The following is a 14,261-nucleotide window of genomic DNA, read 5'->3' as shown; positions in this document are numbered from 1 at the left end:
TGGGATTGTTTTCCATCTTTCTGTTGTATCTGAATTGCACAAAACTGTCCTTTAGATAATCTCTCTTACATTGATGACAGGGAGCGAAACATGACCAAAAAAAAAAAATAAAAAATCAATGTAACTTAGGTTTTCAGTGCATTACTTTCAAACTCTTTACAACTGGTTTAAATAATACCTAATTTTACACTTGTTATTTTCCTAATATTTGAAGAGCAGATGGCAAGTTACACAGAATTCTTTATAAACTTTATTCTTCTCCCACTGAATTCAAAGAGACTCCCTTTAAATGGTCATTTAGCATATGCATAACAAGAATACTCAGAATTTCTGTGCATTTCAGGAAGCCCCTTCATCAAGTCCTACTGGTAACCCACAAGATCATGAAAAGCATAAATTAATAAAATCACAACTCCAACAGAGAAAAGCAATGGTGCAAGAGGATCCTTTCACTAAGGATTCATAAATCCAACATGTCTTAAAACAGTCTTGCTTCTCATATAGAAATATACGATAAACTGTATATTTTGTACTCTGGGATGATTGTTTTAACAAAACTAAGACTTTTCTGTGATACCTCAGGCAGCTGTTAGCCCATCTCTTTTCCAAACACCAAAGAAATTTGGGGAATGATAATAAAATCTGTATTAAGTTGGTGATTAGCATTGATTCAAGAATTAAAATGAGAGCTGTTCTCAGTGCAGACAACAGGGACAGTTCCTTACTGTGTCCCTGACTTCATGAGTAATCTTTGACAGTTACTTTCTACATGTGGCACTGTTTCTTCATCTGTAAAATACAGATAATAAAGCATTACTATCTGGAGGGAGTAGTTTTCTGGGTTAATTTAGCTTACTGTTCAAAAGCAGTACAGAATTTAAAATTTTAATTAGGTAGGACTACAGCAGGATGAGAGACACTGAATAAAGAACTGGATACTTAATTTCTCAGCTCTGCATTGAAGAGAAAGTCTAGTTAATCAGTGTTTGTCTGGCTATTATCCACCCATAGGATGTCACAAACAGTCGCTCACTGATGTTTATTTTTCAGAGGATTACCAACAACTAATAGAAGATATTGTTCGAGATGGAAGATTATATGCATCAGAAAATCATCAAGAAATTCTAAAGGTACTAAAATTCTGCTTTAGCTGAGGCTAGCCAAGGATTCATTTCACTAAATACTTTACCAACATAGCTCTCACTACCCTGGTAGGATCATAATATTTGAAGTTTACATGTGACCCCAAATGAAATTATCCATCTTCTGAGGTTTATGCTGGTATTTGTAGTAACAAAATCAGTAGCTCAGCTGGGCTGAGCTCATCTACATCCTCTGCTGAATCAGGATCTAAATGAAATATATGCTACCATGATTGTATATTAGAATAATTACTCAAAAAAGAATAAAAAAACTATTGTTTGAAGAGTCTTCTTCAGCCTCAGTCTAAAATTTGTTTAAATGAGTCATTAAGTTAGAATTTCCTGTGCATTAAAAAATGTATCTACCTAAACTTTTGTCCTGCCTTCACAAGGTACAGCCATAATATAGCATTGCAGGCTGTCCATGAAATGATTTTCAAATGATATAAGCAACAAATTGGAGAGAATTGTGGGGAAAGGCTGCTGGGCTGGGTTGCCACCTATAACAACTAGTTAATGAAAATTTATTTTTTTTTAAGGAAAAAACAGAAGGCCAAATTCAGCGTGCTAAATGTGTAGTTTAGAAGGAGAGGAGCTGATTAACAGCCAGCTCTCCTGGCCATCCCTGCTCCAACCCTGCAAGTATTCACTGACTGAAGTTTGGAGGTCACTCAGGTTTCAACTCCTGTGCTGAGAGACTCGGGCACAGGCTCAGCTGATTCTCTGAATCAAGGTTTTACCAAAGTGCAAAAGGTCTTTAAAGAGATAAATGTTGCTGGAGACCAGCCTTCTCTTACCCTTATGGAGGGAAGGCCCTGAGCAACTGCTTTAAAGAGTCTGGAAGAGCAGCCACAGGTAGCTTGCAGTGCTAATGCAATCTTCTACAGCCAGTTTGTGGTTAACCCAGCTGCTACCCACTCAATTCTGTACCTTCCAGGAACACTAACTGAAAAAAAAAAAAAAAAAGAAAAGAAAAAAGAAAAGGCACAGTAGACAGATTCATCAGTGTAAAATTCCACACAACATTAAGTACTTTCCTTATATTCCTTTACCCAGAGTCCAGTTTTGCAAAAAGAAAAAAAGGATTGTTGTTCATTAATTTTAAAAGATGTACAGAAAAAAAATCCAAACAGTATTTTTATCTAATATGTATGCTGTCTCGTAGGACAAGAAACTGATTAAAGCTCTCTTTGATGTACTGGCACATCCACAAAACTATTTCAAGTACACAGCACAAGAGTCAAAAGAGATGTTTCCAAGATCATTTATAAAGCTACTGCGATCAAAAGTTTCCAGATTTCTACGACCGTACAAATAGTGGTATTCAGTTTGGGATTATTTTGCATTCTTGTTGAATATTATCTCTCCTCCGTAGTAGAAACATTTGGTAATTTGAAGGCTGTTTTTTGCAGTCTTTATTTTCAGTTGTATATTTAAGAATATCTACAATGTTTTATAATTTTTAAAAGCCAATGTTCTAAATGGATTTTTTACTACAAAAAAAAAAAAAAAGTGGATCCCTGAGTGCATCTAAGTTGAAGATACAAATTTGTGTCTGCACTATTGTATCTTCACTTTCCATTCAAAACTATATCATGTAGAAAATATTCCTTCTATATTTTTATTTTTCATTCAGAAGTAGTTTTCTGCAAAGCAAATAAGGCATCTGTTCAAATCTGATTAAACTACCTGTCGATAAGTTCTGTTGTAGAAAGGAGTATGTAGTATAAATAATACTTGGATTTTGAATTGCACTTGAAGTTTATATTTGAATCTTTAGAAGAAAACAAAACAATCTAAATTGCATTATTTCTCATTTGTGGCTTAGTGGAACCTCTGTCCAAGTAGAAATCAAAATGTAAGAAAAAAAAAGGAAAAAAAAAAAAGAAACAGATGGTTAATTTTGTTTTATGAATTAAGTACAATTGAGTCCCATATCCTAACATTTTATCTGTCCTCTTCTAAACTTTTTCAGAGGTTTTCCAACTGTTTGCAATAGCGTTGAAATGGATTAAGCTAATGAATTCTACACAATAGTTTGTCCCTTTGGAGGCAGTTAAAATAGGATAGATGAGAAAGGAACAACAGCAACAGTAGTAGTGTTCAGTTTTTATTTCCCTTATTAGAGCATCTAATTAAGTACAATATATAAATATATAAATATATACTTCTATTTGTGGGTACATTATTAATGTTATCTTTAGTTACTGTAAATATTATTCATGCTTAAATCTTTACTACCACACACACTATTTACTCACATCTATTTGTAACTTTGCTTAGACGATTAAATGACTTCTCCAAGTGCTTGTCACTTCCGTTAACACCAAACTGAAGCCTTCTGGAGTTTTATAACACAGGATAATGGTTTACTTTGGGGCGTTCTCTTTTAACATATTATTCCAAGAAAATTAACATCTATTTAGAAGCAACTACTGTGCAGTAAAGGGTCAGTTATTTCTTGGGCACCCCTCACACACAGACCAGCAGAGTTACTCCTGAGGACAGCATGCTTGTGAGGAGCTTACTAAGGAGGAAATGCTCGATCTGCCAGCTCAAAAATGCTGGGAACATACCTCTGCCATGGGCCCAAGCTCCAAGGGGGCAGTGGGGGGAACAAAGTTTTGAACCCCGGTTAGATGAGTTGGAGGTCAGGCCCTGCAGGCATCAGAGACCTAATGCTCCCTTTTATCACAAATTTGCATCCACAGTCCTCAGAAAACATGAGGACTGTAGTCTGCAAAATAGCATTAGCCTTGTGGTCAGGCCTTCCTCAGAGTGACAGGTGCCTGGGTGCCAAGACAATGATAAATCCTTATTCCTTCTGTTTCCTGACACAGAAGCTAATTTCAGTGAGAGAGCAACCTCTTTATTTTCAAGTCTCTTCCTCCTTTGTATCATTTTCTTTTCTGATCCTACAAGTTTATGACATGCATAAATTAATTATCATGCCAACATCCTTTCAGAAAAAGACTATTATAACTTTTTTCTTATTGGTTTTTTGTTTGTTTGTTTGTTTTATCTCTACCCTGTAACTTAAATTACCCTTGGATGCTCTCAAAGACATACATTAAGTGTTGTTACAGTTAACTTTTGTCTTCAAGCAAGTGCTGTTTAAGTTTACAAAGTTGTTTTCTGTTGGCTACAACTGGTTGAATATGCCATTTCTAAGAGATACCTTAAATATTTTGTTGATTTCTTCTGCTTGGCCATCTTGTATTTTTGCTTGCCTTCTTTCCTCTTCTGTTGAAGAAGATTTATTTTTTTTTTCTGTGCCTAAATGGTTTCAACTTAGTCTAACAACTCAGTTTTCTCACTTGTGGATCTGCGGTCTTTGAAGAGCTTTGCCTTTAATCTCTATATTTATATATTAACCTTTGCTTCCAAACATAACAGCTCCATACAGATTATATTTTAAAGGCTGTTTAGCTTCCTCTTTAGATCAGGGCTGAAAGTAACTGCCCTAAAAGGTCCATAAACCACTGGCAGTACTGTAATATTTTCCACATTCTTATCTGCATGAGGAATCCATATCGCAACTACAACACAGGCTTGTCCTGGTTGTGGCCACTGTTACCGGGACCTTGGTATAGCTGTGAGAGGTGAATACAGAAAGAACTAGCCTTGTTTTGCTCTGGTACAACTCACCCTCAATTACAACCATGTTAGACAAAAGCGATGTCTTGTCTAGTTCATCCTGAAAGACAACTTCAGATGTGTGTGATAGCTTATGCTCCCTGGAGCCATATGAGGGCATGGACTCCACAGTCAGGACAGAGCACTCAGTGACTTTTGTAGCAAATGCAGAATTTGTGTTGCTGAGAACAGTGAAAGAGATTAATTTAGCCTTCAAAATTATACAGTGAAATGCTTCTAAATACATAGGGATTTCATGAACCAACTTTGAATGCATGCAGCACAGAACTACCATTGAATATCCAAATTTATCATTAAAAAAAAATAATGGCAAGTGGTATATAGGATCTTCTGAACCAATTTCAGCTGATTTTTGTGACAGCATATAATTTTTACATGAACTCTAAAAGTAAAAAATGCTTTGACAAACCTTATCCAAGAATATCTTAACAGTTTCAGAAAGACATAAGTATTTTTCATACTAGATTTACAGTTACAGAAATTGGTATTCACCAAAGAGAAGGTGAGCTGAGCTCTTCATTTGTTTATGTAGTGTAGGGTGTTTTCACTGTAAGAAGTTAGAGAACATATTGCTACTATATGATAATAGCATAACAACAAGGAATGTCATTTTCTATGGAAAAGATTTAGATAAATTTAGCAATCAGAAAACACACAAGGTGAAACACTGTCTTCTTTATGAAAACTAGCTTTCTGGAATGAATTAACACATGGCAGAAATTTTTGACTTTTATCCTAAATGTGAAATAGTGCATTTAAACATATTCAATAAATACCTCCTTCTATCTATTGTTGCAGAATTTTACGTTGTGTCCAGGATAGGTTCAATAACACAGTTGTGCTATTCTGGGAAGGCTGAAGAGGTGTCCATTGGTGATCACCCAATTCCACATCACAAACAAGCCAAGCTTTTTATTTTCAATTTGCAAATGCCTATATCCTTAAAAGCTGCACCTGTAGCACTTAGTATTTTAAGCTTCTCCTCCTGCTTTAAATACTGCACTTATTTTTAGCGAGGTGGTAGTGAATCATCCCTAAGCATTCTTATGTGCCACCAAATAACAGCCTGCACACCTGCTGCTATCCGGGAGATTGCAACAGTCAGATGTCACTAATCAAGCCCTAAATCATGCATGAAAGTGCTTGCTAGTGATTGCTGTAAGCAAGGTACTTGCGCGTGTCACTTGAGTACAGGGAGCACTGGGATTCTGTGCTTAGTAGGAGATTGCTGCCTACATCTTGCCTGCAACAGTAAGATTTATACTGCCTGAAGATATAGGTCCCTGAAACTGGATTTAAAGCCACTAAAGTCTTCTTTCAGCCCGTTTTCCTGCCCTGCCTTCCTTCCTCTATCATGTATTAGATTTTTACCTGATGACTGACTTTTCAAAAGACAGTTATTTCCTTATTGTGCCTCCCACATACAATAAAGTTAAATCACAGTGTGTTAGACATACCGAAGATTTAGACCAATCCCTCCTATACATCAGCTTCGCATTAGCTTTAAGTAAGCTTACTAGAGTAAGCTAATTTTAGCTTTATGTTGTTTTAGACCAACATAAGTAAAGATAGGTTTGGTTGCAGAGCTTTCAGAGTCTGCATTTTGATTTGTCATATGTTTTTTAAAGAGAACAGCTAATCTGTAGACCTCTGTCTATATGCAGAATGAACAGATGATGCCACATGAACAAGAATCATGCTTACGTGCATTAAACATTCAAATAAGAAAGTCAAACCTCACCCCATTCCCCTTTGTGTGTCCAACAATTTCAAATTTCACAGATCAGTCTTATGCATAAACAACCCAGTTTTAATCTCGTAGATAACAAGTTCTAATCTTCAAGAGCAGAAGCATTGGTATGATTCTGGTCTGTGACAGCATCCATGTCTGGACTCTAAATACCTTTGAGTTCTCTTAAAAAACGAAGTTGCAGTGAAATCCTCAATAACTGAACTCAGTGGGGAATTCCTCAGCCACCTCAGGGGTCTGGGTTTCCCCTTTTCTGCATGATGGTAATGAGCAACATGCTGTTATGTGTACTTGTGTCATGATTTCGAGTAGTTGCATTTTTTTCCATAATTTAAAACCACTCTTTGACAGGAATGGTAGTAACTGGAGAGGTTCTATAGACTCTCAATACTTTAAGACATTAATAAAATAGTTTTCTAGGATGAGACACTGTTTTAAGCACTTGCAGGGAAGAAAAAAAAAATTGTCTCCCTTAAGAATTTATGGAAGAAGGGAAATCAATTTCTGTAAGGTAATATAAACTTATTCCTTGGTATCAGACTTGAATTCAAAGAGAAGTCGTGTGTTTTATTCTAACACTTTTCATCTGAATAGCAACAAACTGGGAAAAAAATCTTAAAGTAAAAAAAAAAAAAAAAAAAGTTATCTAAGTATCTGAATATATACAATTCCAGTTTGTTATTTCATTTATTTATTCTGTTTCATCACTAAACTTTTTAATCTATAAAAGTAATATGTAATATACAAGAGTAAAATGTACAGAAGTACCTTTAGATGTAATAATTTAAACCATCAGTATTCAGAAAGGTGAGGTAAATTCTAAAGATCTACAAACAACTGCAATTCAACTTTAGCTGAATTTCTCAATATTTAGGAAAAGAAGTGGCTTTGCTTAAATAAACTTTATTTTAATGATTGTGAAAATATCTTTTTAGTTTGTTTTTATTACTTTTTTAATTAAAATTATTTTGTAAATATTGTTTTCTATGTTTTATACCTTAGAAAGGCCACTAATTTGCATTGACAGCAGCAGATACTTAACAGATGATTTAAAAGGTACTTACACAACACTGGCATGTGGTCAGTAGCCAGATACATCCTTCCAGACTACTGCTTTTCTTATTTCTGCAGTCTCACTGGCATCAAAGAAAAAATTTCTGGGGCAACTTAACCTGCTGATTTTCACAGAATTGACTATCAAGTGTCATTCTGAAGTGCTTGCCATTTTCACATCACATAAAGAATATGTATTTTAAAGTTAGTGCTAGTTCTTACTAGAGTAAGAAACAACATGAAATTCAGAAATAAAAGGGAATTCAAATGATTATCACCAAATATAGCATAAAGACAAGGAAAGGTATGGTATCTCTGCGCTCATAGGTAGCAATGGAAGTGATAAAATAACATACCGGATGAGATCATGAGCATTTTTAGGCAAAATTGTCACTGAGATCTGTGGGATTTTTACCTACATTAAGTTCAATATGATCGTATCCATCATCTATTAAGCAGGAATTTCTAGTAGACTAGATTTTGAGAAAAATACCTGGATGCATAATATTGATTTCTGTACCCATTTGCTATGTCTAAATCACTGGTCATGAGTGACATTTTGAACTAAGCCCTTGTAGATGCTGCTGGGACTTCTAAGCTTTATTATCAATGTAAATTATGTATAAACAGCTATTCCTGTATGAAATGCACCGTGGTAGTTTAGAGCAAAGACAGTGAATAACTGTACAAAATTTGATACTTAGAAACTAAAATACAGTGATCTAAGCTTTACCAATATTTTAACACTACTGTCAGATTTGTAGTAGAAAATGTTGTTGTAAATGTACCTTATAATAAAATACATTTCCTTTTTCCTCTGTATATTAATAGCTTTGTTTTCTATGTCAAAGCTCAAAATGAAGCATGTAATAAAAAATTTGTTAAAATCACTTTCATAATAAACATTAAATGGAAAAAGGTATCTTCACCTGCCATTTTATTCACGTATGTGTAAAAGGTATACGAGGTATATGTACCACACACCAGCGTATTATAAACAACCATCAGAAGAGAAATCATCTTTTTGATAAGATTTATATATTTCAGTCTAATTTGCATCTTTATGCAACAGAGAGCTTTTTATTTTTTATCAAACAACTGGAGCACATGAGTGCTGGAACAATGAGTTCCTTCCAAACAGACTTCAAGGACAGTTATGCAAAGCAAGAAGAAAATAGAAAAAGTGGAAAGTAGAGTCTCTGTAGTGACATCAGTAGCTCAGTTAAAATTATTTAAATAATCTTTTGCAGTTCAGGAAGTGCAAATTGTCATTAAGGTGTGTGAGAAACACTCTGTAGCCAATGACTTAGGCTCAAGGGAGGATCTCAGTTGTTATAAGTTAGACCACACAATTTACTGGTCTATTGAAATTATTTTATTAATCAAGTAAGCAGACACAAGCAAAACAGCGCTGGGCGGCTGGGGAGTCTCCGCTCCACCACGGCACGCAACTTCCCCTTTCCAGTGTTGCTGTTTTATAGCATTGAAGTTCCGGCTTGTCGAGACTTGTCGAGACCTGTCGAGACCTGTCGATTTGTCGACTTGTCGAGACCTGTTGACTTGTCGACTTGTCGAGACCTGTCCTGAGACTGCGCAGTCTGTTGTTGGGGGTCGTTATTCTTCCTCCAGTGATCATGCGTTGTGCTTGTGTTCAGGTGGGGGCAAAACAGGATGTCTTGCTTTGTCCCCATGTTACAATGCCGTGAGTTGTGAAACCTTATCTCCTCAGTAGATTCTTTAAATTCTCAAGGACAATGAACAAACCCCTACTAATTTATCACATCAGTGAAGTAGTAATTTATTTGCAATTGCAATGGCAGACGCCCCACAAACAGAAGAGCGCACCTACTAGTTCCATAACACAGTTTATATACTTTTTTTCCTCGAGCACCAGGACTGGGGCCCTTCTCTGTTTCCCCATTGACTGGGGTAATCCAGGTTCACAATCTATCCAGTGCTTCACAGACAATGCTTTCAGGTGCCAGCCTGTTATAAGTCTTTTTTTTTTTTTTTTTTTTTTCTTTTAATTTTATACTCTTTGTGGTGGTAATGTTTCTTACACGGTGATTTCTCCCTAATTTCTCTAAGGGTTCTGGTTGTCTGCATTTTACAAGGTAGTCTTGTAGGAATAGAAATGTTGTTTTTGCAGAGTTACATTGTTTAGAAGGAAGGAATATGGTATTGAGATATGCTTACAGTGATAAGAAAGCTTAAGCAGGTGACCATGTAAAATGCAGACAACCAGACTCCTTAGGACAATTAGGTGAAAATCACGGTGTTAAGTCAAGTCAGATAAGTGAAGAAACATTACCACTTCAAACAGTAAAAATGGCAAAAGGAAATTGAAATTTAACAGGCCGGCTACTGAAGGCCATGCATTGTTTGTGAAGCATCAGATAGATTGTGAACCTGGATTACCCACTCAGTGGGGAAACAGGGGAGGGTCCTGCCATTAAAAGGTATATAAACTGTGTTTTGGAACTAGTAAGTGCGCTCTCTCCTGCTTGTGGGGTGCCCGCCATTGCAATCGCGAATAAATTACTACTTCACTGAGATCCTCTCCTGAGCCTAAGTTATTGGCTACGGAGTGTTTCTCACAGTCTGCCAAGTTTTATCACTGCAAGCATATCTCAATACTACATTCCTTTGCTCTAAACAATGTAACTCAGCAAAAAAAAAACATTCCCACAATCCCCCTCTTTTCTTCTTTATAAACTTGATTTTTGCAAAACTTTTCTCTTAAGGTGTAATTTGGTAGATATCTTCCTCTTCTTCACTTTCTTTGCTTTCCATCTCCTCTAATATCATCATCTTATCTGAGTAGGGTGGTGGCTCTGTTATACATGGAGTGGTAATTTGTGTTGAGAAAATGGTTGATATTAATAAAGAAGGGGGAGATTTGGGAATGTGGCCATGGGGGTTGGAAAGCCCCATGGTTGAGATAACATTAGACTCTTAACGACGAGGCCATCAGGAATATAAAAGAGTTTAGAGGGAACAAAGAAGGGTGATTCAGGAGACTCCATGCAGTCTGGGGTTTCTTGTTCTCCAGATGGTTCTCTTGTTCTCCAGCTGGTTAAGGCATTGATGTTTCTGGGTGTTTGCTGTTGCTGTTACATTCAAAGTTGATTGACCAATGAAAAGTTGTTTTGAAGAGAACTGCTGTGGAGAGAAAGGTATAAGAGGGGAGCCTGCCCTCAAGATAAAAAGAAGAAAAAGGCAACACGATGAAGTTACATCAATAAAGAAGCAGGAAAAAGAAGTGAAGAGGAACAGGCTGGCAGAATGGAGACCACGACGGGAACAAGCACTTTGATTGCCTCATGAAGATAGGTTTGGCCAAACTCAGCAAACTGCTCAGAGAAGCTCATACAGAAAGTCACTGAAAACAGGCGCACAGGAGCTGGAGAGAAGCTCAAGCTGAGAGAAGAGGACCTGAGCACACAACTGCCTCTTGCTGGTAAGCAGTTGTGCATTATGGGGAATCATACGTCCTTAGGAACAAGGACTGTCCTGGTAACCTTACAGCTTATTCTCCTTATTAACAATCAGACAGTTTATGATCCTGAAACAAGGGACCAAATTGAGGTCAAGGTGTGGGACTCTGCAACTAAAAATGCCAAGGTTGCAGTGGGATTGCTCTGCACCTGGCGAGCAATCTCTGAGGCCTTAAAGAGCCATGTGGGGCCACAGTCAGACACGTGTGGCTTGCCAGATAGTGAGGGAGCTGCGGGCTCCTTTACTGATCCGACTGCTACGCCATCGGCCCCTCTGCTGCCACAGCCATTGAAGGCTTTTGCTGCTATGCCCCCTGTTGACCTGGACGTGCCTTTTGACCCAGGCCTATTGGCCTTGAAAACAAGATGGATATGCTTTTCTTCAATCCGGGAAGAACTGGATGCATAAGGACCAAAGACCGAGTTGTTGGTCAAATAACTGGGAGAGACCCAACAGCCAGACTGAGAATAGCTGTATGGAAACAATTCTGTATTGCCATCAGAGAAAGGGAAAAACTCAAGGAGAAAGCAGGAGAGAAAACAGGAGGCCCTCTTTGAAATGCGGTAGTTGAAACATTTGAGATTGAAACAGGGTATGGGGATGTGAATGCCTGGATAGAATGGGTCAAATATACTGTCCAGAGTCTCAACCATAGCTACTGCTATGCTTTTGCTTCGAGATGACCGATTGCCCAGATAGTGCCCTTCCCCGGGGGGTGGACTGAAGACTCACAAGGGATGTGATGTATGATTGCATTGTACCAAGAAAAGACTGCCTGGGGAAATGAGGCCTGTAAGTCTCTCTTTGCTGTTCCTTGCATGATAGCAATATCAGGGCTCCCCCTGCATTCTCTACAGCTATAGGTTGCTTGACAACTTAAAGCAAGACATATTGTTCAAAAGGAATAGAAAATGGAGACTTGTTTGTAATCAGGAAAAGGAATGGAAAATGGAGACTGTTAAGTCGTGGAACTTAAAGGATTGTTACCTGTTCTGATTGTACACGTGCATAGGCATACTCGAGTTTAGTAAGTCATGGAACTTAAAGGATTGTTTGTTACCTTTTCTGATTGTATAGGCATACTCTGGTTTAGTATGTAACAGCTATGTTCTGTATATTTAGAATGTTTGATGTTTCTGTGTGCGTGTTGGTGGAGCGTAGACTCCCCACACACCCAGCGCTGTTTACTTGCCTTTTATACCTTTTATAAATATTTCTTTTATGAATATTACTAAATTAAGATTGAGTTGAGACTTCATTTATAACACCAGGGTGAAGGGTATAGGTAATTGAACAAGTGCACAAGTGCCTCCCCAGTTAGATGGTAGGGTGGACCGTAAGATCTTCCCTCCACAGTACCACCAGAGATCTGCCCTGGGGATCTCAAGTCTTGAGCAGTTTCCCATCAAGTCCTTGGTAGCACAAGGCAAATTCTCCCAGATGCCAGGTAGCATTCACACCCTGCCATGAGAAGCAAGCTGTATGGTTACCTATAGCTGTAGAGAATGCAGGGGGAGCCCTGATATTGCTATCATGCAAGGAACAGCAAAGAGAGACTTACAGGCCTCATTTCCCCAGGCAGTCTTTTCTTGGTACAATGCAATCATACATCACATCCCTTGTGAGTCTTCAGTCCACCCCCCGGGGAAGGGCACTATCTGGGCAATCGGTCATCTCGAAGCAAAAGCATAGCAGTAGCTATGGTTGAGACTCTGGACAGTATATTTGACCCATTCTATCCAGGCATTCACATCCCCATACCCTGTTTCAATCTCAAATGTTTCAACTACCGCATTTCAAAGAGGGCCTCCTGTTTTCTCTCCTGCTTTCTCCTTGAGTTTTTCCCTTTCTCTGATGGCAATACAGAATTGTTTCCATACAGCTATTCTCAGTCTGGCTGTTGGGTCTCTCCCAGTTATTTGACCAACAACTCAGTCTTTGGGCCTTATGCATCCAGTTCTTCCCGGATTGAAGAAAAGCATATCCATCTTGTTTTCAAGGCCAATAGGCCTGGGTCAAAAGGCACGTCCAGGTCAACAGGGGGCATAGCAGCAAAAGCCTTCAATGGCTGTGGCAGCAGAGGGGCCGATGGCGTAGCAGTCGGATCAGTAAAGGAGCCCGCAGCTCCCTCACTATCTGGCAAGCCACACGTGTCTGACTGTGGCCCCACATGGCTCTTTAAGGCCTCAGAGATTGCTCGCCAGGTGCAGAGCAATCCCACTGCAACCTTGGCGTTTTTAGTTGCAGAGTCCCACACCTTGACCTCAATTTGGTCCCTTGTTTCAGGATCATAAACTGTCTGATTGTTAATAAGGAGAATAAGCTGTAAGGTTACCAGGACAGTCCTTGTTCCTAAGGACGTATGATTCCCCATAATGCACAACTGCTTACCAGCAAGAGGCAGTTGTGTGCTCAGGTCCTCTTCTCTCAGCTTGAGCTTCTCTCCAGCTCCTGTGCGCCTGTTTCCAGTGACTTTCTGTATGAGCTTCTCTGAGCAGTTTGCTGAGTTTGGCCGAACCTATCTTCATGAGGCAATCAAAGTGCTGTTCCCATCCTGGTCCCTGTTCTGCTAGCCTGTCCCTATTCATTCCTTCTTTCTACTTCTTTCTTGATGACGTAACTTCGTTATATCGTGTTGCATTTTTTCATCTCAAGGACAGAGGTTCATCTCAAGGTTCCCATCTTATACCCTTCTCTCCACAGCAGTCCTTTTCAAAACAACTTTTCATTGGTCAAACAACTTTGCCCAGCAACAGCAGGCACCCAGAAACTTCCATTCCTTAATGGCTGGAGAACAAGCAACCCAAGACTGCATGGAGTCTCCTGAATCACCCCTCTTTGTTCCCTCTAAACTCTTTTACATCCCTGATGGCCTCATCATTAAGAGTCTGATGTTATCATTAATGATGGGGCTTGCCGACCCCCATGGCCACACTCCCAAATCTCCCCCTTCTTTATTAATATCAACCATTTTCTCAACACGAATTACCACTCCATATATAACATCAGCAATGTTTTTAGCCTTCCCCCAGATCTGCAAACTCACCCAAACAGCCTGGAACCACAGACAGCTCAGCTGTCCAGCAGCCAGAACTCCTACCCAAAGTGAGATGGAAGTGCAAAGAAGCAGTGAGAAAGCACCTGCCCCCACTTGGTGAAGA

At 38.6% G+C, this 14,261-nt stretch overlaps 1 protein-coding gene and 1 long non-coding RNA gene across 12 annotated transcripts in view; one reads left to right on the top strand and one right to left on the bottom strand.

The window, feature by feature from the left end:
• SCUBE1 (signal peptide, CUB domain and EGF like domain containing 1) overlaps window positions 1-3,446 on the top strand; it is a 277,291-nt gene extending 273,845 nt beyond the window's left edge. For all 11 annotated transcript variants that reach the window (XM_084505749.1, XM_084505757.1, XM_084505748.1 and 8 more), the window contains 2 exons: window positions 1,051-1,130; window positions 2,308-3,446. In XM_084505749.1, the coding sequence (XP_084361875.1) occupies window positions 1,051-1,130; window positions 2,308-2,460 (233 nt within the window). In that variant the 3' untranslated portion in view covers window positions 2,461-3,446. The remainder of the gene's footprint in view (window positions 1-1,050; window positions 1,131-2,307) is intronic.
• LOC311429693 lies at window positions 1,950-11,176 on the bottom strand. The gene is made up of 2 exons (XR_014688347.1): window positions 10,148-11,176; window positions 1,950-9,447 (listed from the first exon to the last, which is right to left on the bottom strand). It is a non-coding gene; the product is annotated as an uncharacterized lncRNA (long non-coding RNA).
• Window positions 11,177-14,261: the final 3,085 nt, after the last annotated feature.

The sequence above is a fragment of the Aythya ferina genome (genome assembly GCF_964211825.1).
Source record: "Aythya ferina genome assembly, chromosome: 1".
NCBI lineage: Eukaryota > Metazoa > Chordata > Aves > Anseriformes > Anatidae > Aythya > Aythya ferina.
This window is presented reverse-complemented; position numbering and strand designations above follow the sequence as displayed.